This window comes from Coloeus monedula (assembly GCF_965178545.1).
Source record: "Coloeus monedula genome assembly, chromosome: 21".
Taxonomy (NCBI): Eukaryota; Metazoa; Chordata; class Aves; order Passeriformes; family Corvidae; genus Coloeus; species Coloeus monedula.
Window position 1 is genome coordinate 10,889,998 of NC_138801.1, and position 26,491 is coordinate 10,916,488.

Consider the following 26,491-nt stretch of genomic DNA (forward strand, 5'->3'; position numbering starts at 1 on the left):
TGGCATGTGACATCCTCTGGGATAGACTAGGAGGGGATTCTTTAACACTGCTAATTGTTTGGCCACAGGAGTTCTCCCAATAAATAATTCTGGGAACTCTTTCCATAAGAAATAAATACTGCCCAGATGGATAAACTGTGCTGGCTGTCACACATTGCCTGGGCGTGCCAATGCCCTTGGTAAGCCTTTTTCCTTTAATCATTTATCTGCATGAGGGCTTTGTCCCTGGAAAGAGCTTTTATTTCCAAGCAGAGCCCTTTCCGAGGTGAAACACTGCAAAGCACAACAGTAATGCTCAGCTGTTTGCACTCCTGGTAAGTGCTGGATAATCTTATCTGGGCTTGACTTGCAGACACTGCAGAGCCGGATGTCTTTCCCTTAATGCAATAAAATATGTATAAGTAGGAAAACCATTGTCAGTGGACTGATCTTTATAGTTTCTGGAGCCAAAGTTAATCCTGGGAGCAGGAAGCTGCTTCCACATGTGAAAGGGCGATGAGGCAGGAGTGCAGGTGGGAGAGAGGGTGGATCTGGTTCACGATGTGCCTTCAGGAAGGGTTCAGGGACTCTCAGCACGTGCAGCCAAGATGGTGGTACCTGGTGGCTGTAAATAAAGGGGTGGGAATGGATGTTTTATTCAGTGTGTGCAGGGAGATCCAGCCACAGATACAGTGAAATGTGTCCTCCCCGGACCTCAGCCCAGTGCTGGGTTGGGATTACTTTACAAGCAAAACTCGGTAAGAATCCTACTGAGGAAAAATTATGGAAACTAATGTGTGATTGATGGAGCCAAGATTTCCTGGTGGGAACCCAATATGCTTTATCCCACTCAGGTGAGGCTGCACTACATCCTCCCAGAGGACATGGACAAGGCAGGGCCAGGTGAGGAACCCACGTTTTAGGACACCTACAAAATCAGCAGCTCCTTTGGAAATAAAATGGGAATTTCCCATCCCTTTTTACCCACATCTCCCAGGGCAGGGGTGAGCCAGAGCAACCTGCTGCCCCTTTGCTCTCCTACTGCCAGGGAAACCTGAGAGTTCATGGCCACTCCTGCCGAGTGTAGCTGCTTTAGTACTGGGCTGGAAACGCACCTGTGGAGCTTATGGGCAGAGAGGGAGGAGGGAGAGTCCTTGGGACAGGGAAGGGCTGAGTACTGTGAGTCCCAGCTGTGTCTGTGCTTAGCCTTCATCAACTCAAGACACTGACAGATGAGACCACACCACAATATGGACCAGTAGGGCTTGCTGAAAGGACCAGCAGTGTCACCAGGGATAAAGGAATCATGAAGAAATTGTGCCCCTGCCCCATGGCTGAGTGTGATTCTGGGGAGTGCTGAGGTCCTCACAGAAGTGCTGTTTCCAGTAAATGGTTTTTATCTCAACCCACCTTTTTGTGCCTCCAGTTCCTAACTCCATTCCCTGAGCAGGAAGGAGGCAGTGGGAGGGAAGGAGTGAGCAACATCTGGTTTGGGAGAGTCTTGGGCAAGGGGCACAAAATTGGGGAGTGCCATTCCTAACCTATGTCAGCAGCATTTTCTTGGGGAAGTAAAATCCCAGACAGGGATTTTTTTCTCGCAGTCCCTTTCACAGGAGCAAAGGGCTAAGGAAATTAAGGAATAAAGAAAATTTAAGAGGTAACTATTCTGCTGGGGGCAGATGACATGGCTGGCCCCATGCCATGCTGTCACCCACCTCTGCCCGGCACCTTCCTGCTCAGCCATGGTGGCAGGGCGAGCCACAGGCAGGTGGCAATTCCTTCCAGAGCCAAGCCTGGCGTCCCTGTCACGCTGCACCGTGGCAGCTCGCTCTCAGCATTCCTTGGACAGGCTCAGAGCGGGCTGACAGCCTGCCAGGGCACCACTGATGCTTTAACAGGGCTCCCGCTGCGAGCGTGTCAGCTGGGGCTGAGCCCAGCCACACAGCACGGCACCAGCCATGGGAATCCCTGCCCTGAGAATCAGGCAGCACATGTTGGCCAGCGGGATCCCAGACAGCGGGTCCCACCCAGCATCATGTCATTGTGTTCGTGCCAAGGCCTCAGGTCTGTGCCCCAAGCATGGGGCCAGAGATTGGATGCCAGAATTTTGCAGAGCATCCCCTGACTCTATGGGGGAAAACCTCGGGCAGCCTGGGAGCTCTGCAGCAGACATGGACAACCTGGCATCCCTGCTGGACATGGCTGCTGGCATGACTGGGGTGTCTGTGTGGCATCTCTGGGGCTTGTGGCTGTGGAGGCACATCTCCACCAAGCATCCCACTGTCCTGCAGCCAGATGGGACATTTATGCTCTGAAGGGGACATAGGGCTTGGAAAGCACACCCTAGAGATGTGGGACTAATCCAGGATATGGAAAGAGATTTTGCAAGGGAGTGACCCAGGGACGTGGCTCTGACTGGGAAGGGAGGGGGTGGTTTGGCAGTGCACAGCTCTATCCAAAGCCAGTGATTGCAGATGAGGTTTGACTAACACAGCACTCACAGCCAGGTGCCACAGCTGCAGAGCAGGCAGGGGTGATACACCTCCAGCCATCAGCCTGAACATTACCCCAGCAGCCACATGACCCACAGGTGAGATTCCCCAGCTCCTCATTCCCAGTCTATGCCATTCATGTGGAATAAGCAGATCCCAGCATAGCGTTACAGACTGAACTGGGTTGGAAGGGACCTTTCAAGGTCATAAAGTCCAACCCTGCTGCCATGGGCAGAGACACCCGCCACTAGACCAGGGTGCTCAGAGCGCTGTCCAGCCTGGCTCTAAATGTTTCCAGGGATGGGGCAGCCACAGCTTCTCTGGGCACCCTGTGCCAGGGCCTGCCCACCCTCCCAGGGAACAATTCCTTCCCAATCTCCCATCCATCCCCGCCCTCTGGCACTGGGAAGCCATTCCCTGTGTCCTGTCCCTCCAGCCCTTGTCCCCAGTCCCTCTCCAGCTCTCTGCAGCCCCCTTAGGCCCTGCAAGGGGCTCTGAGGTGTCCCCGGCCGCTGCAGCGCTCGGAGCACCCCCGGGCCGGTGCCGCCGGAGCGGTGCGAACGCGGGGCGGGGCCTGGCGGCGGGGGCGGGGCCAAACGGTACCGAGCCCCGCCCCGTTTGACCCCGCCCTCCCGGGCAGGCCCCGCCCCCTCGGTCCCGCCCCGCCGCTCCCGCCGCCCGCAGCCGCCGCGGCCCCGCGCCCGCCCGTGTCCGTGTCCGTGTCCGCGGCCGTGGACGATGGTGGCGGCCCGGGGCGCTGCCGCCCGCCGCGGAGCGCTGCTGCTGCTGCTCGCCGCCCTCGGATCCTTCCGTCTGCGCCTCGCCCGTGCCGGTGAGTATCTCTTCGTTCCCCCCCCACTCCCGTGTCTGTGTCCTCTCCCTTCCCCCGCGGATGCTCGTGTCCCCTCCCACGACGAACCCTGGTGCGGTTGCCCCACTCTTCTCCCCCAGAATCCCCCTCCCCACGAGGGATCAGCACCCGTGGGTGTTCGGGTTCTTGGGTGGAAGCAAGGTAGGAGGTGCCCCTGCCACGAAGCCCCACGGGGGTTTCTCGCACCCAGCAGCGCTCCCCGGGGACGGGCAGCGCCGCCCCGTCGCTCTCCTGCCCGCTGCTGCAGGCAGGGGCCTAGCAGCGGGTGGCAGCGCCGCAGGGCTGGTCCCCAGCAGCTGTTTGGGTCGGCTGGAGGGACCCACAGATGTGGATCCTGGAGTGGGGAGGGAGCACACAGTCATGGGAGCGGCCCTCATGAAGCACCTTTATTGGTAGGGGAAAAATTAAAACAACATCAAAAAACACCGAAACAAAGAAAAAAATAAAGGTGCTGCAGTGACCGAGCCATCCTAGGGAGCCGCCGGGGGCTGCGCTGGAGGGAGCCCTGTTTGCCCACCTGCCTCATTGCCCCGGGAGCGGCCGCAGCATCGCCCCGCGGGGCTGCACCAGTGACGGTGACATTTCTGCTCTCCGCCGGGGCAGAAGGAATGGGTGGCCTTCGCAGCCTCCCGCGCAGCACCGCCCTAAGCTGCCCTGCTGTCTGCTGAAGGGTTGTTTCGGGGCGTTCAGGTTTGATTTGTTTGAGTTTTGGGGTCTGGGTTAGGGCATTTCCTCTCCTGGGGGGTCCGGCATTGGACATGCTCCATGTCCCCTTGCTCTGTGCCCACTGCTGGGGTGCGCAGGGCTGTGATGGGCACAAACAACGTCCCGAAAACCCCAGCCAGCCGCGAGCGCGGTTGCTGCCTGCGGGGAAGGCTGTGGCTGCCCACGGCCGCCCGCCCCGGGGAGGTGCCGTGTCCCTGCCTAGGTACGGCCTGTCTCGGGCAGGTGCTTTCCGCCTCGCTGGCGCAGGAGCCGGGAAGGGCCTCCTGGCTCCCAGCATTGTTTGCGGATCCGATATTGTTTCGCTGCTCTGGCTCCCGGCAGGGCAGACGCCGGGCAGGCGGACGCCGGGCAAGCAGCCTGCTGTCAGCCGGGCCCGGGTGGCCACACCGTGCTCCCCCCTGCTCTGAGGGACGGCGGGAAGGTGCAATAATTTTTAAATCTCCCAGTGGATCAAAACGTCTGTGTGTTTCCATGTCGGCAGGTTGGAGGCGGAGGTGAGGATGCTCCTGCACTCCCCCTCCTCCCACGAGCCAAGGCTTGGGTGGCCCAGCCAGAGGTGCTCAGATGAGCCACCAGTGATCCAGCATAATCTCCTCTGCTCCTGAATTTAAGGGGTTGGTGTGGGATCATCTGGCCTGGCAATGCTGGTGGAGTAGGGTCCTTTGAGGGGCTGCTGGGTGCAGCCTGAGGCTGTGCCTGGGTGCTGTCAGGGGGATGGTGACAGTTTCCCCTTCCCTTCCCCTCCTTTCCCAGCCCTAGGAGGATGCTGGAGGTGAGGTGAGTGTGAGGGGCCTGGCACCACATCAGCAGCCTGTTCCAGTGCTGGGATATTGCATGCTCTTGGCACACACGGAGTTGGATTTTCTACTGAACCTCTTTCCCTCGAGAGGAGCTGGGGATGGTGTCTTTGCGCTGTTCACAACAGCAGCATCCCATTGTCAGGAGGTCGAGGTTGTGTGGCATGTGGCAGCGGGGCGCTCCAGGTAGGTTTCTCCTGGGGATGGCTGAAGAAATATCCTGGGATACTGGGCAGGGAAAGGAATCGTTGAACCAACCCCACCACCTTCCTTTCTGAGTGCAGTGGGGCACAGGAAGCATTGCCTGTTTCTTCTCACTTTATAATTGCCTTTCCTGGGCAGATGGGGCCAAGCTTGGCTTTCTCTGGGGATGGCTGGGAGGTGGATGTGGCAGGCCCAGGAGCAGCTCCTGCTCTGTGGCATGCTGCTGAAGCTGGCTTCTGGCAAGGAGAGAGCCAGGGAGAAGGTCCTACGCCACCATACCCATGTCCTTCTGCCTCTGCGGCTTCATCAAAGCTTCTTCAGATGGGGATTGGCATCTCCTTCTCCTCCTCCTCACTTTCCTTGGCTGGCGGTGTGACCCAGAGTCCCTGCAGCAGATACCATCTCCTGGGATGCAACTGCACGTGGCACAGTAACATCCTCATCTTGCTGTGAACCTGCTCCGGGCTGGAGGAAGGACAGCAGTGCTTTGGAGGTGCTGCAGGGTGCTTTAGGTTTGCTTGCTGCTCCTCAGCTGGGCTTTGTTCTCCCACGTGTCTCTGTCTATCACACCAGGCTTTGGGCATGAGCCCCTGCCTTGCCTTGTTTTTTGGCTTCATTTCCTGGAACATGAGTGAGAGCTGTATTTCTCACCCCTTCCTGAGTAACTAGGTTGCCAAATTTAATCTATTATTATCATTCTTACTATTGTAAACAAAAAAAAAAAAATTTTTTCCAAATGGGGTGACAGGCTAGAACCCCATTTTTTAATGATCCTGAATCCCCCAGCCCCGCTGCCACGCCATTACTTCGCATCCCAAACATCTGGAGAAGATGCTCAGCAAAACCTGAGTTGTTCTTTGCGGTCCAAGCGACCCATTTGGCCACATTTGACCTGCCAGCTCCGTGCTGCTGCTCCTCCTTGTGCCGCTCCACAGGGACGTACGTGGGTGGGAGCACAGATGCTGGTGTTCATACTGGCTGCCCCTGCTCTGCAGTGGTGCAGGGACTGCTCAAAGCTCCCAGCTGGGCACAGCTAGGCAGGAGCCATCCCCTGGGAAGCCTGTTGTGGGATTGTCCATCTCTTGGCTTTTCCTCCTTGCCTGCTCATCCATTGTTGCACTGGGGAGGGGGTTGGGACGCGGTGGGCGCAGTGGCCCCAGGGACCCCCATGCTGACCCCTGAAGCTGCAGCAGCTCCAAGCTCCAAGCCCCTCTTCGGAGCAAGACAGCAGGGCTGGCACTACACCCGTGGTGCTTGCAAGGGCCTGGCTGCCCTGCCGAGCTGCCCAGGGCTCTGCCCGGTGGGTGAGCAGGGAGTGGTCTCTCAGCCCTGCAACATCCTGAGAGTCAGGCTGCAGGAAGCAGCCCCAGGCTTTCCTTGGGGCACAGGAAAGGTTGTCTGGGTCCCCCTGGGAGTGGTGGTGTGGTGGGCAGTGGTCCCACTCAGCCACCCTGTCCCTTCAAGCCCCCATGGCTGCATGGCGGGGTGTCCTCTGCCACACTGGTGCAGACCAAGTATTTCTCCACACAGTGGCTGGGGTGCTGCTCCCGAGTTTAATTTTCTATGTGGTTTTGTTCTTGGAGATAACATCCCCACCCTGTTATCTGGGGTTACATGCACTCAGCTGGTTCCCACTGTGGGAAGGGAGCTCTTGTGGGGGTGAGGTGTGGAGGAGCTGGGATGTGGGGCACAAGGGTCCCACGGAGCTCCAAGGAGCCGGTACCCATGCCAGGGACATGGGCAGGGCTCTGTCTGCAGGCCTGAGGAGAGGGAATTAGTGGAAAGATGTCTGATAATTCCAAGTGCAGAATCAACATCAAAGAAGAGTTTATGGAAGAGATGGGGTGAAAGTCCCTCATCCCTTTTGCTGTAGCTGTCTGGAGATTTGTAAGTCCATGTGCACCCCAGCAATACCCACGAGGTGCCGGTGCAGGGAGAGCTGGAGCTCAGGGTGGGGAGACTGTGGTTGCAGAGTCAGGGGCATACTGCTTGCACTGTGCAGGGTCAGGTCCTTTGGATCTGTGATTTCCTGGCAGCTCTGGAGGCCAGTCCCCCACCCCAGGGACCTCTCAGTCCCCAGGGTGCCCGGGTCTTTCTGCAGCGCAGGGGAAGGCACATTGATGTTTGCCTGAAACGCCTCTTCTGGGCCATGGCAGTATTAAGGGAGGTAATCAGCTTAGCCCTGCTGGGCACTTCTGGGGGGGCACAGCGTCAGTATGGTCAGGGCACTGGGGACAGGATGCTAGAGACTAGAGGGGTGATGGGGAGTAACAGGGGTGACAGTGTGGCAGGGGCAGGGGGAACAGAAGGGGTCACAGGATGGACAGTGTGCTGGGGACAGGAGAGATGTGGCGATGCTGGGGACAGGAGGGGTGATAGCACAGTGGGGACTCTGGGAATGAGAAAGTTAATGGGGGCTGTTGGGGACAAGAGCGTCGATGTGGTGAGGGGGATGTTGCAGACAGGATGGGTGGTTTGGTGCCCAGGGACAAGAGGGGCGATGGGATGGCCTCTCCCCAGGTGCAAGGTGCTGTGTCCCTGGTCACAGGCTACAGGAGCTGCCATCAGTCCCATCCCTGCATTAAACCCATAGGGTCTGGTCCCTGAGGTGCGTAGTGGCTCCCCTGGGCTGGCTGCCCCCAAAACCCACTGCCGGCGCTGAGGTATCTCCCTGCTGTGCCTGGGCATAACCCAGCGCCGCTGCCGCTCCAAATGGCAGCTGCAGGCCTGTAATTAGCCACTTCATCAGCTAACGAGAATTGCAACGGGAAGAAGCTGGCCGTTAAGTGCCTGGAGTGAGCTTTGAATTGGAGGAAGGAAACGCAGCCGGAGCAGGTCGTGGTCCTTGCCTTATCCCATCCTGGAGCACTGCAGGCTGCAGCTGCCTGTGTTAACCCATGCACACCATGGCACATGCTGGGGCATGGATGGACGATGGCAAAGCCTATGAGGGGTATTTGCTGTTTGAGTGGGAACTCATTGCTCCAGGTGGGTGACATGAGAGGTGGCGTGTCAGCTGAGTGCTGGCAGGGACCCTGACTCATCGTGACACAGGGGTTCCCTGGGCTCCTGGCCCCTGTTCCGTTCCTACAGAAAGGAGACTGTGGTGGAGGCAGGAGGTGTGGCAGTCTCCAGTGCACCCGGAGCACCCATGGCTGCTGCTCGGGCCAGGCTGGGGATGAGCAGGGGACTGCTCCTGGGGAGCCCACAGCTCTCTTGTGGGCGAGGAGCTGCTCTGCCTCAGGGGCTTCATCATCTTGCACCTTCAGAGAGAGAGAGAGGGCCCTACATCGGGAGAGAGGGCGGCCCGGTGAGCTGCTATAATATGACCCATTCTGCAGCCATCATTCCTGGCTTCCTGCCTAGGAAGGAGAGGGGTTCCCTGTGCTGGCTCTTCCTATGCAGCATATACCCCAAAATCTCTGGGTCCAGCTCTTTTGGCACCATCTGCAGCCCTTTTTCAAGAGCCCTGGGATGCTGCATGCACCAGCACCCCTGGGACGCAGCTGTGCATCCCATGGACCCCTGGTTTCTGTGTTGATGGGGCCTCTCAGTTCCTGGGCTCTGGCCCACGGGACACGATGGCCCTGCAGGTCTTTATCGCTGGTGCTGGCTGAGTCAGCATGGGCGTAGCCGTGGATGCAGCCCCAGCAGGGTGGGTGCTGCAGCCCCGGTGTTTCTGCCTGCCTCTGCTCTTGCACGTCCGTGGGCATGGGGGATGCCCACCCAGAGTCCTCTTGCCAGCCCCTGTTCCAAAGGCTGTTGCTCCAATGGCTGTTCTTCTAATGGCTGTTCCAACAGCCATAAAGGTTGGCCCCTGTCACTCCAGCACCCGTGGGTGAGGAGCTATGTCCCCAGGCACCTGTTTCAGGGTGATGGGCTGGTGGGAGCACCAGGGCTGATGCCAGGCAATGATTGGACAAAGGGAGCTGGACAGACAGACAGACTCCCCACCTTGAACAGTGCCACCTCTGAGCTGCCCGAGGCTTTCATCAGCAAATTCGTGCTGGTGCCTCTTTCCCAAAGGCTGCAAGATGTCTCTGGTGGTAGTGTGGGCCACAGTGGAGGGTGGGATGACTTTGGCTTTGCTAAAGAGCATCTTGGCCCTGGTGGGCACAGTGGTGCTGCTGCTCCAGGTGGGTATTTCCAGCCCAGTAGTGGGAGTGCGTGGGAGCCTGTGGCTGCTTTCAGATGACTGAGCTGTGGTGGCTTCTAGCCTGGCAGCTCCTTGGGTGCTGAGCTGTGGGGTGGGTTGCCCTCTCCCACCTCTCTGCCATCAGCAGTGGCTCCATAGGGAGAGCTCACCCAGGGCTGTGGCTCTGCTGCAGCCCACTGGGCAGGTGTGTACCCATGGGGTTCTCTCCTGCTGATGGGCCAGTGCCCAGGAATGCCTGGAGGAGAGAGCTGGACCCCGTCCCTTCCTTCCAGACTGCTCAGCGCTTCAGGTGGGTCTGTGGTGCTGGGGCTCCCCATCCCCTGTGATGCCAGCACAAGGGTCCAGCACAGTGTTCTGCTGCACATTGGGGTATTCCAGAGCAGCCCAGGGGTGCGAGGAGGGGCCCCTCACTGGTGCTTGCTCTGCACTGTGGCCCTGCCCACCAGCTGCTTCACTTGTGACATGATGCAAAGCCTGCCCAATAAAAAGGGAATTAAAGAACCCAACCCTGGCCCCAGCAGGCTCAGGGCATGTGCAAAGCTCATTGGTATTTACTTGAGCAAAACCTGATAAACAAGACCTAAAGTGGGTGGTTCAGGCTGCAAAGAGCAGCCAGATGCATTGGGATGAGGTGGCATCGGTGGCAGCCTGGGGTCCCGGGTACGGGTGGGTGTGCGTGCAGCGAAGCGAAGCCAGCGGCAGGTTTGGGCAGGCAGGCCTGGGGAAATGGCATGTGGCACCTGGTTTGCCTTTTGCTTATTTTTATTCTTTCTTCTCTTTCTGAATATCTGAATCCACTTGTGGCTGGAGACCCCGTGGCACAGCAGGGGCACAGGGAGGATGCAGTGGTGCACATCCTGCATGTGGCAGCCTCTGCAGGGCTGGAGTTGGGGCTGTTAGCAGCCAGGGTTGTTGAGGCTGGGGTACCTTGGCTTGATGCCCTCCTCACCAGCCAGAGGCTAGGAGCTGCTCAGTCTCTGCTGGGATCTGGATCTCTGGTTTGCTGGTTTGGTTTCCACCCATCCTGGTGCTATCTCCTGCTCCCACAGCCCTGCCAATCCAGCCCTTTTGTTTGCACAGCAAGCAGGCTGCCAGGACAAGGAACAGGGATTTTTCTGGCCCAGTTAAGGGGTTTGAGCAGTGATGACGCAAAATTCCACTCCCTCAGCCTGGTGGAGATTGCCTGGTTCTGCCCCAGCCTGGGATCACAGGAGCAACTTGGGATTTTGGGATGCTTGTAGATGGGGTCTCCTCTAGAACAGGGACAGGCTTTGGGGGAACACTGGTGGTTAGGAGGTGACGAGTTTGGGGATGCTGAGGGCTTGGCATCTCTCTACCTCTGCGGGAGCCTGGCTCGGCTCCTCCCGGCTCTCCCTTTTCCCCTTGGCATTGAACCTGGAGCAGGACAAGGCTCCGGAAGCCCATCCTGATGGCCTCAGGGCTGCAGCATGGGTGCCTGCACTGCCTGTAGCCCAAGGCTCTGGGCTGGTGGCCCCGAAGCAGCAGCAGCAGGGTGAGGGTGGGGGTGGGAGGTGGAATGGGGGGAGTGCTGATGAGGCCTTTTTCTATCATTTCTGGGTGGAGGCGTGTCTGGTGGGGCTGTGCGGTCGGTGGAAGCAGGGTGCAGTGAGGTGTTTGCTGTGCAGGCTCCCAGGGCTTCCCCGTGGGTGTTCCCTGTCTCCGGCCTGTGGCGCAAGGCTGTTGGCACTGGTTCTTGGCCGTGACAGAAACTGTGCCGGAGATCATCTCTGCCGGCTGGGCCGCACCTCAGCGCCCACCAGCCGAAGCTGGGAGCCAGGACACAAGCCCTGGTACCCTCAGGGATGGGGGCTGGTGCCACGTGGCATCTGCCAGACCAAATCTGCTGAAGCACAAAGAAACACTTGCAGCTGCTCCCTCGCTGGTGGACTACCATGCACCAGCGCTGCTGCAGGACATGGGGCCAGACTGGTGGCCATGGCTGTGCCACGTGCTCTGTCCCCAGCAGTGATCTGATGTGACCAGCGTCCCCCCACTCCTGGCTTGTGGGGTCAGTGTTGCAGAGAGCCCTGCTCCACTGTCTCTGCGTGGGAGGGGGCTTGGCTGCTGCATTTTCAGGGGCAGGAGCACAGCGGTGACGTGAGCAGCTGCTGGCAGTGGCAGGGTTTGCACGGGGACTGCCCGAGCAGTGGTGCCAGCTGTGTTCAGGAGTGGGCACTGCTCCGGAGATGCAGCCCGGTCCCCTCCACCTGTTTCCTAGTGCAAGGGACAGTAGGGCAGGGGCATGCAGCTGGGTCAGGAAGCCCACCAGGTCTCGGCCAGCAGCGGGGTGTCCATCCTGCAGTCACTCCATGTGTCACTCGTGGCTGGTGTGTACAGCATCCAGCCTGGCATTGCTACTGCAGCTGCTTGCAGTCATGCCATGACTGCCCTGTCACACCTTGGCATATCCCTGGGCTTGGGGCAGTGGACGTGAGGTGCTGGGGTGCCTCAGCAAGCACTGCCCCTACCCAGGGAGGCTGTGGCCAGGGGGAAGCGAGACCTCGGGGGCTGGGGTCTGGTGGGGGCATCATGCTGGCGTGCCTGCCTGATGCCTGCCCATCAGCCTGCCCAGGGCCTGCTCCAGAGCGCTCCTTCAGAGCCAGGAGCAATTTGCAGAGCTGGGAGGGAGCCACGGCCTGTGCCAGCTGGCAGAGGAAGTACTGGGAGGGCAGGCAGGCTGCAGGCAGGCCCCACAGCAGTTCCCACATTACCTGGCTGGAGGAGGACGAGGAAGAGGAGAAGGAGTGACCTTGGAGTGGAGCTGGCAGAGACCACAGCACTGCAGGCCCTGCGGGGGCTGCCTCCGCTGCTGGAGCTCCGCCATGCCCTTGCTGTGGTCTTCCCTCAGCCTCAGCCAGCATGCAGGGCCCAACGTGGGAGTGAGACCTGCATCCCCATTCCCCAGACACCCCGATATGCCCCCATGCTCAGTGCCCATGTCCCAGTAGGTGCTGTGTCCTGCTGCCAGAGAGGGGCCAGACCCGGTGGTCCTGGGCAGGCTGCTCTGTGCCCACCCGGCTGTGCAGCCTGTGCCCAGTGAGCTCTGCCAGCTCACACTGTTGGCACTGGGGCTGGCAGCTGAGAGGGACACTGGGTGTTGGTGTTGCTGGGACCTTAAACACTCGAACCAGTGCTCAGCGCTAATTAATGATCCTCTTACGTTCACTTTTATCTCTCTATCTGCAGCAGTGACGCAGCAGGGGCAGTCCCTGCCTCCCCAGCCTCACAGATGTCCTCCTCGGGTTTATTTTTGTTTCTTTTTCACCTGTATGTTTTGGCATGGATGTGGAAGAGCTGCTCCACCCAGTCTGTGACTGCCGGTGCTCTGTGCCCTGCCTGGGTACCCCCTGTCACAAGCACTCTGCTGGCCCTGAGTACCACCCTGGGCACCCGGCACAGCTCTCCCCAGGGTGAGTCCTGGGGCATGGAACTTTGTGCTCAGCTTTTCCCTATGGATAACACATCCAGAGGCCTTGCAGCTGACATGCCCGTTTCCTCCTGGGCATGGGTCTGTTCCTGCTTACACGTGTCCCCAGCTCATGCCCACCTGCTGTCTGTGCCAGCTGCTGAGTGTCCCATGCACCCGCTGGCCTTGGGCTCGGCTCCTGTCTGGGTTCCTGCCTGCAGGGAGCCACTTGGCTCCTCCAGCTCGGTTTAAGGGGTTACCCCAGTTGTGCTGTTCCGGGCTCCCTGCCCACCTGCACAGGAGTTGAGGACCATGGCAGGGCAGTGACAGCAGTTGGAGCATCCCCCTCCTCCGAGCACCCCTGGCACATCTGGATGGCAGCATCGTGGCTGTGCCATGTCTGGCGCTGGGCGCACATTCCGTATCATTCATTGCTCTCTCCTCTGGTCTGCACTGCCCTGCTGGCGGGGCCATGCAGGGTTAGGGTACCCACAGGACTCCAGCTGGACCCCAGCTTGGGTCCCTCTGCCCATCCCACTTGTGGCCAGGCCATGCTGGGCTGCACTGGTGCCAAGCAGGGGGCATGGTTGGGGTGGGGGGATCCCAAACTCCCCCAGATTCAACAGCTGCCCTGCAGGTGCAGAGGCAAGACTGGGAGGAGCTGCAGCAGGCATGCTGGTACTGGTAACAGGTGGATGGCATAGTGGTGACATGGCCACAGCTGGGTGGAATTGGGACCCACGGGCTTTGAGGTAGGCTCAGAGAGTGGCAAAGCCGCTGTGGGCTCCCCTCAGCCCACAAGGTGCCCACGCAGCAATGTCAGCTCACCGGTCACTGCCTGGTGACACACGGGGAGCTCTGAATTGCAGCCAGTGACAGCTGGGCAAGCACAGCTCATTCCTCAAACAGAGATAACAGCCTTTGCTGGGATCCAGCCTGTGCTTTATTTACCCAGTTGCTGGACTCTGGCTCAGAGCTCTGCCCCTATCACTCCTCACAAGGTGGCTCTGAGGGTCTTGTTGATGTCTGGTGCTGTGGGGTGACCCACACTGGGGTGGCTTCCTCCACCTGTGATCAGCTTTTGGCAGCACCTGTTTTGGGGGGAAGTGTTTCCCTGAGCCTGTGGCACAGACAGGGACCCCTACAGATGTGTCCCCCAGTGCCCCACGGGGCTGTGACATGTCCCCAGCCTGAGGCTGCATGGTGCCACAACATCCTCCTGCCCCGATTTTTAAACAGAGTGGCCTTGAGAGTAACCCTGGGGAGGTGAAGCCAGGGGCCAAGTACAATTTCTGTGCTTAAACATCTGATTATTTGCCCATTAAGCGCTAATTGCCCCCCAGCCAGGTGGCCGAGCCCCACATGATCCCCGAGGAGCAAATGGTCAGCAAAAAACTCAGCTCCCACGGTGGGCTCTTCCTCCCACCCCGAGCTCACCCCATCCAGGCTGCTGTGCCTGGTGGCCTGGGGGTGAGCCAACATTAAAATTGCAGTTGCTGCACCCCTGCCAGTCCCAGCTGAAGTGGGGAAGATGATAAGTTCCTCATGGGGTGCAGTGGGGCAGCAGTTCCCTGGGCTGCACCCTCCAGAGAGCAGGTCGACAGTGAAACATGGCCATGAAAAGGCAGGGGGTTGCATGTCCTGCTTTGAGGTGACATCTTTCCTGCACCCTTGCTGGGGGAGCAGAACTGTCACGATTCCTGTCCTGGCGCTTCCATCTCGTCTCGGGCCTTCCACTGCGCACGGGGTGCTGCCCGCCTCGCCCCCGGTGTGCTGCAGGGCTGGGGATGCTCAGGACAGCTCCCACAGCTCTGGTGCCCCTCGCCGTGGGCTGCCCGGTGCCGGGGCTGTCCCCGGTGTTGCGGTCCCCAGGCACAGGCACAGATGGCCGGTGCGCTGCCAGTGCCAGTGTGGGTGGCGAGGGCTGGCAGGCGCTGCTCGGGGGCTGGGAGCCGGCTCCAGCCGTGACTCATTGCCGGGCTGGGGGCGGCCGGCCTGTCCCTGCTCCCAGCGCAGCCCCACAGTCCTGCTCCCTGCCTGCTGCTGCCTGCGGGAACGCTGCGGGAGCGCTGCGGGCATGGCCATGCACGGCCAGGTGAGGGGGCAGAGTAGGGCAGCTGTGTGCCACAGCCCCATCCAGCTGTGCAGCCCCATCCAGCTGTTCCTCCCGCGCAGTTGTGCCCAGCCTGAGCGCTGGGTGCACTGAGGGGCACCTGGTTCCACGCTGCCACCAGCTTGTGAGGGAGAGACGCTCGTGCTGCAGCAGGACCAGCAGTGTCGCCATCAAAGCCAGGATCCCAGCGTGTCCCCACAGCCCCCCGCCGCAGGTGGCACCTGAGTGCTGCCCCTTCATGTCACAGCTCCTCTCTCCAGCTCTGCACATGGTTAGCCACCATCACCTGGTCCCGGACTCGGCTTTGTGTAGGACATGGGGACCTTGTGTCCCCCAGGGAGGTCCTGCTGGCCTGAGACCACCTGGGGTGAAGACCCAGCTATGATGGCACTGCCATGGCATAATGGGTTGGTGAGGCTGGAGCATGAGGGACTCATGCCTGTACCCAGGGGGTGGAGACTCTTTGGGGCTGACGTGGGCCTGAGATGCCCTATGAAACTGTGAGCGAGGTTTGGGGTGCGGTGCAGTGCCAGGGAGGGCTGGCTCCCACTGCTTCCTGCAGGGAATGCCAAAGGGATGGGAGCCTAAGTGCTGGTGCCAGTACTGCCACACTCCGCTGAGGCTTTGGGGCAGTTGGTTTCGGACTTTTGGTTTGACAGTCACCACACAAGCATCGGTCTGTGCTGGTTGGATTTCATTTCCCCATGCAGGGCAGGCAGGGGCAGGAGATCCTGGTCACTGCCAGCTCTGCAGGGCTCAGAGTACTCCCATGGGGTGTCCCACGGGATGGTGGCACCGTGGGGCTGGGGACCCTTGGGGAAGGATCGGCACTGCATGCCTTGTGCAGGTTATGAAGTCGCAGACTATCTTGAGTTGGAAGGGACCCATGAAGGTCATCGAATCCAGCTCCTTGGTCATTAAGCTCGTGGTTAATTGCAGCCAGTAATGGCTTTGTGGCGGCAAAGCGGGGCCAAGGGGTGGCTGTGGTGAAGCCCATCAATAGCTGGGAGCTGCAGCAGGAGCAGCCATGGACAGCCGGGGCAGCTGGGTCCCACTCCAGGAGGCCCTGAGCAGACCTGGGGGCATTTGACCCCTCTCCTCCTCCTGAGCTGTTTTCTCCTGTCCCCACAGCAGCGTCGTGTCCCCGGAGCCTGGACTGTGCCCTGCAGCGCCGAGAGTTCTGCCCGCCGGGGTCAGGTGCCTGCGGGCCCTGCCTGCCCCCCTTCCAGGAGGACGCCCGCGGGCGCTGTGTCCAGAAGCAGCTCTCACCCAGTGGTAGGTGCACCCACCGCCCACCTCTCTGCCTGCACACCTCCCTGCGCACCCACCCTGCACCTCTGGGAGGTTCTGTGCCTCAGGGCAGCCCCCCACCCCAGCAGTACCCCCCCAATCCTTTTCCTTCTCTCAATGGCAGCTGTATCTCTGTGGGGGTGGCTGCTCTTCTCCCTCTCACCCCACTCGCCTCAGCTGTGGGGGTGGTTTCGGGCTGGCAACCCCATCCTGCTCTACCTGCATCCTCCTCTGGTGACTGGGTGTGGCCCTGTCAGCACTGTGGGGAGCCCAGGACCTCCAAGGACAGGAGTGGGACAGGCAGCTCCCCCTGCATCTGAACTCCATGCGGACATGGAGGGGTCCTCTGGGTTTTGGGGGATAGCTTTGTGTTGTTGAGCATGTTTCAGGGTCCTGTCAGGGTGCAGTTGGAGTTGTCCTTCTCCCATGGCTCTGCCCAGGTGGGCACATGGAGGATGTCAGAACCCAGCATGCCTTCAGTGCCATTCCTCCTGGCTGGAGAATTGCCCTGTAAATCAGAGGGGTGACCCTCAAAGCAAGGCCCTTTGGCTGAAATGGGAGGGATGGCTGGGGGGATGAGAGGGGATGGCACAGGGATGGGGTCTAGACTTGGCATTTGACAGCAGTCAGCACCCCTGCGACAGGCTCTTCATCCACTGGCACTGAATGGCTTTAGCAGTTGCTTGGAGTTTATTTTTTAATGTGAAGTCTTGAGAGCAAATTCCCCTCTTGGAAAGGCTGCACATGCGCTGGCGTCTCCATAGCAACCCAGCTCCTTTCTGAAGGATGTGGCCACAGTTGCATCCTCACCCAGAGAGATGCAGGACCACAGTACCATCCTCTAAGGACCCACCATGAGAGGATGGTGACACCAGGGTCTTTCCCAGTCCCATCCTGTTGTCCTAAGCAATGCCACTAGCTTGTGGCAGCAAAAGTGTGGGGACTGTGGTAAATAAAAAAGGGAGATCCCCTCACAAATCCTCTATTTTAGCATCCTGAGGATGCCCAGCTCCTCTTGGCAGGGAGGCACCATTTATTTTTCAATGGGGGCTTTTGCATCCTGTCTGTACCTTCATCTAGTAGCAGCACCAGAGAAGGCTGTGAGGATGAGGAGGGGCTGTGATAGCTGCATTTAGGGGGGGATGTGAAGCAAACAGGGGGTTGCTGCAGCCCAAGGATGCCTAAGCTTTTAAAAGGGGTACCCATGCAGCCCTTCTGCTGCATGGACAGCTCCTTTAAAGGGTTATGCATCCTTGAGCCACTGGTGACTGCTGGTGACACTGATCCTGGGATCCTGCCACTGTGCCATGCCCACAGTTCCTGGCAGGAGCATGGGCAGGAGCCAGGGATCCTCTCCCGAGAGCAGGTTTTTGGGGTGAAAAGCACCATTTGGAATCTCAGGAGAGTGATGCATGTGAGTGGTGTGTTCCTGCCAGTGTGTGTAGGGGTCCCGGTGTACCCGGCACAGCATCAGCACAGAGGTGAGATGGGATGCAGGGAATCTCAATACAGTGCATCCCACAGCTGCTGTCTTTCACAGGGCTCTGAGCCCCCCAAAATCCCACACACACCATGGTGCTGCATGTGTCTGTGGTGTGATGGGTTTGAGTGATGTGCTTTGAGATGGTGGGTCTCATCCCTGCTCCTGCTTGACCAGCATGGAGCCCCGCTGGGCTGCAGGAAGCACTTTGGGAAAAGGGGGAAAAGGGGCCTCAGATCACAGACATGGGGGTTCCCCCTTCCCTGCTTGCTGTGCTGCCAGCACCGAGGACATCAGCCATCCTGGAGCAGGACTATAGAAATTAGTGGACTTTTAGGAGTTTTGTACCTTCCTGTGGACACTGTCAATCACGGGTTTCCTCAGCCCAGGGCAGAATCCACACGTCTCTCCTTGGTCCCTGTTTTCCCAAACTGTCAGGGTGGGCGTGTGTCCCAGGGTGGAGCCCTGAGGAGGTGGAAGCTCTGAGGAGAGCTTGGCACGGAGCAGCCAGGGGGGCTGGGTGCCAGCCTGGCCGTGCCATCCTGCTGCAGCAGCAGTGGCGACTGCCATGAGAGGGCACCCGCACCCTGCATGAGCCCTGCCTGCCCCCTGAGCACCCTGTGCGTGTCCTGAGCGCCCTGTGCGTGTCCTGAGCGCCCTGTGTGTGCCCTGTCCCTGTCCCGACCCTGCCCTGCCTGCCTTCTGTGCCCTGCCTGGACCCTGCCTGGACCCTGTTCCTCCGCAGCATCTCTGCTCCTGCTCCTGGGGCAGTCAGGCAGGAACTGGGGCTCACCCCGGCCCCCTGTTCACTGGAGCAGCTCAGGGCCAGCATCTCACACACCCGCAGTGCCTGGCAGGACCCAGCCCTCGGTGCCCTCAAATGTGTGGTGGCAACTGTGGCATCACTGGGGGAGGTTTAGCTACACAGAATGGGAGGTGGGCAGCTTTTAGCCACTGGAAGAGAATGTGGGGATAAAGCTGGGTAGTGCAGGTAAGTGGCACAGCCCAGGCGCTGCAGCAACACCGAGACCCCAAATTGCTGCCTCAGTTTCCCATGTGCCACTTCACACACTCCCACAGGGTGGGAGACTCAGAGGGACCTGGCAGCTGCTCTGGCTGCTTTTCCAACATTTTTTTTCCTTTTTCCAGCCACATCACATCCAACACCAGCACAGTCTGACAGTGGCACCCATGGGATGGACAGGATTGTCCCCTAGGTCCTATGGCAATGGGGACAGACCTTTCCCACAGTGCAGAGGGGAGCTAGAGCTAGAATATCCCCATCCCAGGCACTAGGATGTCCCCTGGCACAGGGCTGCCACACTTAGTCCCATGCCAACTCCCTTGCCCACTGGGAGAGCTTGGCCCTGTGCCAGCACCTTGGCACCATGGCATCCACCTGTTGGGCATGGCACTGGCACAATCCCAACCTGGCACCACTTGGCCATAGTGCTGCTTTGGGATGGAAATAACAGGGTGCAAAGAGCCAAGGAAACTCAGCGCTCCAGCCAAGAGTAGGAGGCTGGGGGCAGTTTGGGGACACAAGGGCATGGGGGATGTGGGGACTGTGATTCTTGGTGCTTTTGTTTAATACAAGAGTGTCCCCCTTTTAAACTGTTTTTAGATTCATGTGGCTCTGAGTCATGGGGCAGCAGGGTGGCCTTTGTGCAGGGCTCCAGGGGGAATCAGGGTTTATTTCCAAACACTGGAAGTGAGCACAGATTCCAGAGGAGACGTAATTGTTATAACCTTGAATTATGAGAGAATCAAGCTGCCAGTACCACCTTGCCTTGTATGTCTGGATTTATCCCCCAGGGCTTCCCTCAGGGGACAGCCTGAATAGGGGCAAAGGAAGCAGGGATTGGATGGGGATTGAGATGGGGTCAGGGAAAGGGATGGGGATGTCTACTGCCTTTGAAGTTGAGTTTAATCCTGTTAAAAGCAGTGGGGAGTGTCAGAGCTGGACTCTGCTTGGTGAGCCTGAGAAGAGCAACTCCACTCCTGCTCCAGTGCTGTCACCTCCTGGGTGGGCACCCCCAGGCCAGAGTGGGAGTCCTGCCTGTGCCTGATGCTGCAGGAGCCCTCTGAGGGACGAATGTCGCTGGTGAGCACTGTGCCAGGACATGGGCTTGGACAGAGACCTGTGAGATGCTGCTGGGGCCAGCGCCTGGGGGTATATCCCTAGCTGCATGGGACACCCCTGCCCCCTCCCCAAAGGAGCTGTTCCACCAGGCAGGAACCAACCCCTCTGCTGGAGCAAGGGCTCCCATGCTCTGCTGGACAGCCAAGCTGAGCCCTGCTCTGGAGTGGCTCCAGCCACCCTGGGCCATAAAGGACAGTTTGGGGTGAAAACCAGTGTTCAGGTGTTCCCTGACTGTAACTCACCATGCTGAAGCTGCCCCTCACCCCTGGGGCAGCAGGGCATTTGGGGAGTGTCTGTCCTGGTCCAGATCCCATCCCTCATCCCTCCTCACTCAGGGCTGCTGTGTGACCCCAGGGGCAGGGACACAGGGCAGGTCCTGCACAGCGGGTGCTGGCACCCTGCCCTCTCTCACAGAGTCTGCAGGACCTGCTGCCTCTGGCACGAGGGCAGATGCTGTTGCTCCTGATCCTTCAGCATTTGTGGGGTGAAAATCCCACTGAAAGCAGCAAGGACACACAGGGGTCCCAGGGCCCAGCATTGGGAGAGCTGCATCTGAGGGGGCTCAGACTCACCACCACCTGTGTTTGCTGGAGCTGCGACAGGAGCCCCTTCTTGGGGGTACTGGTCTGGCCCAGGGGCCGGGCGCACGACTGCACCCCCCAGTGCCCTCCTCACACCTGTTCTCCCATAGGACGGACCTCTGTTCCCAGCCTGGAGGCAGAAATTGATTTTCTGGCGGATGTGCTGGCCAGGCAGGAGGCTCCTCGCCACCACCCACTACAGGATGGCAGACCCAGGAGTAAGTGCTTGCTCCCTGCTCACAGCAGTGCCAGGGGTCCCGTGGCAGCCAGACCCTGCACTCCAGGCTGGTTTGCCCTCTGCCTGGGCACCGCTCACTGTTCTCTCTCCTCCCGCAGCCACCCTGGTGCTCGACGGCAGCAGACAGCGCATGGCCAGCGGGCTGAGAGAGGGGCGTCTGCAGCGGGGTCCCGCCGGCACCATGGCAGCCACCACCCTCCCCACCACTGCCACGGTTCAGAAGTACCCAGTGGAGGCGTCTCCCATCCCTGCAAATGACAACATGGTGCTTGGTGAGACCCTGGAACTCAGGGGAAGAGGTTTCACACCCTCACCAGGGAAGCATGGGCTGGTGTCACCATGCCACCAGCTCACCTGCTGTCCCTTGGTGTCCCCTCCGCCTCTGCAGGGCTGATCGTGGTGTGCACAGTGGCCGGGATCTCAGCGCTGATCGTAGCGGCCGTCTGCTGGTGCAGGTGAGCTGGGGCTGCCAACAGTCCCCTGGCATCCCTGTGCCAGGCCAGTGTATTCCTGTGCTTCCCAGGCATGAGGGGTGGAAGAGAGACAGGAGCTGACCTTGCCAGTCCCCCCGAGTCATGGCATCATCTGGCCAGGGCAGGAGGACAGTAGTGACACACCCGTGTGCCAGATGCAGGCTCCCGGGAACAGGTGGCACCTGGTGTGGGCATCACTGTGGCACTGGGTGCTGACACTGCCAGCACATTGGTGCCTTGTGCCCAGGCCCCTGGGATGGAGGTGGTCATGGTGCCATCCCAGGGAGCAGGGCTGACCTTCCAAGGGTCACAGGCTCCTGAAGGAGTTGTTTGCTCCTAGGGCGCCCCACATCCACTAGGATGGACTAGAGAAGTCATTGTACCCCACACTGGGCACTGGTGAGGCACCTCAGGTCCTGGGCTAAGTTTTGGGCCCCTCATGGCAATAAAGACATTGAGGGGCAGGAGCATGTCCAGAGAAGGGAATGGAGCTGGGGAAGGGTCTGGAGAACAAGTCTTAAAAGGAGCAGCTGAGTGAGCTGGGAAAGGGGCTCAGCCTGGAGAAAAGGAGGCTCGGGGGGGGCCTTCTTGGTCTCCACAACTCCCTGACAGGAGGGGGCAGCTGGGGGGGGCTCAGGCTCTGCTCCCAGGGAACAGGGACAGGAGGAGAGGAGATGGCCTCAAATTGTCTCAAGGGAGATTTAGGTTGGATATTAGGGAAGATTCATGGAAAAGGTGGTCAAGCATTAGAAAGGGCTGCCCAGGGAGGTGATGGAGTCACCATCTCTGAAAGTGTTCAGAAAACATGTGGGTGTGGACTCTGGCAGTGCCAGGTTAATGGTTGGACTTGATCGCAGAGCTTTTTCAACCTTAGAGATTCCCTGATTCTGATTCCCCTCCCTGGCAGGCTGCAGAAGGAGGTCAGGCTGGCACAGAAAGCAGACTACTCAGCTCAGCGAGCTGCCAGCCCCCTGCCCTATGACAAGATCTCGGTAAGGCGCCCAGGTCCCTCCCTGGGGGGTGTTTGGCACTTGGGCCCCAGTACTCTGCTGGAGGGATTCCCATGTGCTGGAGGCCCCCCACCAGCCAGGCTGGAGCCCTCCAAAGCCCAGTCTCCACAGCTGTTCCTGCTCTCTCCACAGCCTGGGGACAAGACACTGGCTCAGAGTGCCCAGATGTACCACTACCAGCACCAAAAGCAGCAGATGCTCTCCCTGGAGAAGTAAGCAGCCTGGGAGCAGACAGCGTGTCCTGCCATTCACTGGGATGGCCCTAATAGTCCCAGTGGGCTTCACCCCCTCTTTACATCTTCTTCCCCCCAGGCATAAAGAGGAGCCCAAGCTGCCGGACTCAGCATCATCTGATGAGGAGAATGAGGATGGAGACTTCACCGTGTATGAGTGCCCTGGGCTGGCTCCGGTACGTGGGTGCAGGAGGGCCAGGGGTCCCTGTGCATGTGGGGGTGTCCAGCATGTGCCTGGGATGTGCAGTTCCTTGTGAGGAGCCTTTTCCACATGTTCTTCATCAAACCTTGAGGTGGTCTGATCCCTCTGCTCCCCCCATGTCCCTGGCCAGCTGCCACTGAAGCTCTCCAGTGGGCAGGAGTGCCTGTCTTGGCACAAGGCTTTTCCCTGGGAGCAGAGAACTAGAGCGGCCCTTGGCACACCTGGCCCACCATCCCTGTGGTGACAGGGACGTGGTCACCCCTCAGGGCACCAGGGCTGGGGGGGCTCGTCCTGGTGCCACTCCAACGCCTGGAGTGCAGACCTGTGACCCCTCACAGCCAGAGAGGATGTTCCTGGCTAGCAGGGGACCTCGGGGAAGGGCAGCTCTTAACAACCCTGGGTACAAAGAGCACAAAGGGACGAAGAGGAGCCTTTTACATGGTAATAGCTGTGGAGCCCGGCCATCAGGGCCCAGATCGAGGGTCATCATTGGGTCTTTACAGGCCCATTAAAGGGCACTTGATGGCAGGCAGGCAGTCTGAGCAAGGAACTCTGTTCCTGCCAGCCAGGCTGGGACTGCTGTCCTGGGGTCCCCAGCCCAGCTGTGGGGTCCCATTCCACCCGAGACCTTGGCTTTTACACATCACCCCACCCCATCCCCTCGTGCCAGGGAGGCAGCGCCTTTCCAGGGTGATGTGAGTCCCGGTGTTTGTCATCCATCGCAGCCCACTAGGTCGCCCGCCCCCCACTCCCTGCCGGGCTGGGATTCAGACCCAAACCCCTTGGGATGGGGCAGCTGGATCCTACCTGTTTTCTGACCTTCTGCCTTTTCCTTCCCCTATCCCTCTCCTTCACCACGGCAGACCGGAGAAATGGAAGTGAGAAACCCGCTGTTTGACGACTCCTCCTTACACCCCTCCAACCCCAAGTCGCACCAGTAACAGCCCCATCTCCTGCGCCCAAGCTCGCTACGGACTGTGCCCACGGGCCGGGGGGCACCCACAGCTGGGCCGAGGGACGCTGACCCCGCGCTGCCAGACTGTTCGACGCCTGCCCAATAAACACCCACTAACAGCTATGGGGGGGGGGATTGCCCCCGTTTCCAGCGTCCTTGTCCTCTTTGCTGCTGTGATCGCGTCCCTGCCTTGCCCTTTGCTCGCTGCTCTCGCAGGCACAGGGAGGCGGCTGCTTTGGCACAGAAATTGACGGGGGGGGGGGGACTGCGGCACTGTCCCTTTGTAGTTGGCTTTGAGGAGGGGGCTGCTGCCCTGGCTGCGGCTGGGCTGATGCGTAGCAGCTGGGAAGGGGCCAGAGACAGGGTCAGAAAGCAGGAGAGGGCCAGGCGGGCTGGGCATGCTCATGCCTGGCATCAGGGCTGCCAGCCTGCCCAGAGCCCTTCTGCCAGGGATGGAGCCTTTCTCTGGAGCAGGTGGCATCACTAAGGGCTTCAGTGCCCATTCTGCCCCCTCCACCCCACACTGGGCAGCTCCTGGCAGCAGGATAGTGCTCTGGGAGCCAGTGGCAGGAGCAGGAGCAGCTCGAACAGGCACTGGCATTGCTCCCGGGGATGCTCCTTCAGATGCTGCCCTGTGTTCTGACCCCTTTAGGGGTACTGGGCTTCAGGGGCCCTGGGGCATGGACAGTCCCAGTGCCACTGTGGCCTGGGAGCCCACATTAGGCTGTGCTGGCAGAGGATGGGCTCTCTCTTACCACAGGCCTCAGTGGAGTAAAAGCTCAGAAAAAGGGTTCAAGGTTTTGTTTTTAAGCTTATGTGACCGTGGGGGAGGAAGGAACAGGACTGGAGGGAGCCGGGTTGTAGAGGGGTAGCCGAGGCATGGGGGTGTACTGTGCTGCTTCAAACCCCATGGAGCCCATGCCCTGGCAGCATCCCTGTGGAGCCTGGCACTTTGTGCTCTCTGGGCATCCCTCTGTGGCAGGTGACAGTCTCCACTGCTCCATCCCAGGCACCTCTCAGGCCTCAGACACTCCTTGCACCACTCTGTTACCTGTGTCCAGCCTCACCAGCCCTCACCAACATGTTCTTGCTTGGAGCCCAGTGCTGCTCTTCAGTGCCTCCCGGGTGCATTGGCCGTGAACCCCTCCAGTGGAAGGCCCAGAACAGGGTTTGGGTTACTTTGCACAGGTGTGGCTTCATGTCCAGGTCCTGTTGTGGACTGTCCCGGCCATAGGTGACCTGTTGCACTCACTGGAGCCATTGCACGCCCAGGCAGGCACAGGCAGGGCAGGCAGCAGTGGCAGGGATGTGCTGGTGAGTGGTGATGGCATGGGACCATCCCTGTCCCTGGCGGGGTGGCTGACAGAGGCCATCATGGCACAGATTCTGTCCCCGTGTCCTGCACTCCCCCTTCCCTGGGCTGCTGCCACTCTCCCCACACCTCTCGTCGTCGTTGTATGAATTGTAGTTCTTTTAAAAGGAGATTTTATTAAACGACCATGTTTGAGACCCATGCGAGTGTGTGGTGTGGGGCCCGCGGCTCGGGGGGCTCCTCTCAACAGCGGGGTGGGATAAGGGGGCAGGAAGAGAGAATGCTGTGGGTCCCCAAACCTTCCCTAGGGAACAGTGAGCAGCCATCCTGCTTCTGCAGCTGGAGAAGCATTCAAACCCTTCTCAAAGGTTTTCCCAGACACAGAAATAATTTTCTTGTTTCTCAGTATTTGCTAGGAGAGGTTTCTCCAGGAAAAGGTCGGGTGGGAGCCCCCGCACCCAGCCCTGCAGCACCCACCACCCCCCCTCCTCCGCCCCTCGCCCCCAGGGCCCTTCGCACCTCGGGGATGACAGATAAGGGCTATCGCGTCCCCGCATTGTGTGCAGCCGAGCTCCTTTGATCACGCCAGCCCCTCCATCAGGCTGATACCATCTCTCCTGGTTTCGGCAGCCGGAGGTGGGTGCTGACTCACCGCGAAAGCACCCACCCGGGATGCTTCTCTCATGGGGGTCTCCAGCTGCACCCCTGGGCGATGCACACCCCAAAAAACCCCCAGGGCTCAGTCCTGGGGAAACCCAGCCTCGAACCCACTCCCCTCTGCCGAGGTCCCCAAATTTGCCCTTCCTTTCCTCCCACAACCCAGCAATCTCTCTTGGAGCACGTCCAGACATTTTGGGAAGCTCTAGCTTATAGTAAGACTTGACTGTTCTGCCTGGGAAGACCCTCTCGCTCTGGGCACAGTGGCCACAGGAGCCCCGTGTTCCCTGGGAATCCCTATCCCTACCACACACCAGGCATGGAAGAGTCGTTTGTCCAGGGACAGGGCACCTGTGCTGCAGACATACAAAGGCTTCAGCCTCCACCTCATTTCCCCCAGCTGTAACACAACAGGGTGGGCCCACTGGTGTGTTCAGGCACTGTGGTGGTGTGGCTGAGACTCACATTACAGCTCAGGGCCTTTGTAATGAGGGGACAGAACTGGACAAAACACCCTCTGTGATTTTCCCCTAGGCCAGGTTTGGAAGCACGGGCTCCATCCTGTCCTAGGCCAGCTGCAGCCCAGCAAGCTGTGCTGGCAGGGAGCAGATCGGCATTCCTCCATGCATTGGGTTTCTGGAGCTGAACCCCCTGTCCAGCCCTCCTTAGATGGTCCTGGGGTGACCCCCTCACCATGGGACCCTGACCCACCACATGCAGGACTGCAGGCCCCCTTTGGTGGGCAGCTCAGGGGTATCCAGCACAGCCCCAATGGCTTTTCCATCACCTGCTGCAGAAAAAGGTGGCCTGACCATGAATAAAACATCATCTGTGCTCATCCACTCTCTTAAAATCTTGTCCCCAAGCACCAGTGCCACACCAGCACACTCAGCAAAGGGAGGATGAGCAGATGTACATCTCAGCCCTCCTCAGCCTGCTGCCATCTCAGCGAGCCAGAAAAGCAGATGCGTTTCTTTCTGCTCCCATTTTCTTAGCAGGCTCCCACCGATCCCTGGCTACCTTAGACGGAGCCTGGCCAAGCCCGTAACCCCAGCAGGTTCCAGATACGGGCTGATGGAAGGATGCATCCATCCATCTCCTCTGGAGCAGGCAGAAGAGACATGTGGTCACTGGTGCTCAAAGACCACAATA

The 26,491-nt window shown here is 59.6% G+C and overlaps 1 protein-coding gene across 2 annotated transcripts; it reads left to right on the forward strand.

The window, feature by feature from the left end:
• Window positions 1-3,140: 3,140 nt before the first annotated feature.
• Window positions 3,141-24,843, forward strand: NPDC1 (neural proliferation, differentiation and control 1). 2 transcript variants are annotated; one of them, XM_082295310.1, is made up of 9 exons: window positions 3,141-3,303; window positions 15,897-16,040; window positions 20,370-20,477; window positions 20,596-20,769; window positions 20,886-20,952; window positions 21,878-21,962; window positions 22,113-22,192; window positions 22,293-22,389; window positions 23,279-24,843. In XM_082295310.1, the coding sequence occupies exons 1-9, from the start codon at window positions 3,210-3,212 to the stop codon at window positions 23,354-23,356; spliced, it is 927 nt and encodes a 308-aa protein (XP_082151436.1). In that variant the 5' UTR covers window positions 3,141-3,209; the 3' UTR covers window positions 23,357-24,843. The 2 variants fall into 2 exon arrangements, with proteins under 2 accessions (XP_082151436.1, XP_082151435.1); XM_082295309.1 differs by having other exon boundaries at window positions 21,878-22,192.
• The last annotated feature ends 1,648 nt before the right edge of the window (window positions 24,844-26,491 follow it).

Excerpts from the sequence above, each read along its gene's own strand:
- NPDC1 (XM_082295309.1), top strand. The coding sequence starts at position 3,210 with ATGGTGGCGGCCCGGGGCGCTGCCGCCCGCCGCGGAGCGCTGCTGCTG. Across the intron at positions 20,770-20,885 it reads AAATGACAACATGGTGCTTG|GGCTGATCGTGGTGTGCACA; the intron begins GTGAGACCCTGG and ends CCGCCTCTGCAG. Across the intron at positions 22,193-22,292 it reads CAGATGCTCTCCCTGGAGAA|GCATAAAGAGGAGCCCAAGC; the intron begins GTAAGCAGCCTG and ends TCTTCCCCCCAG.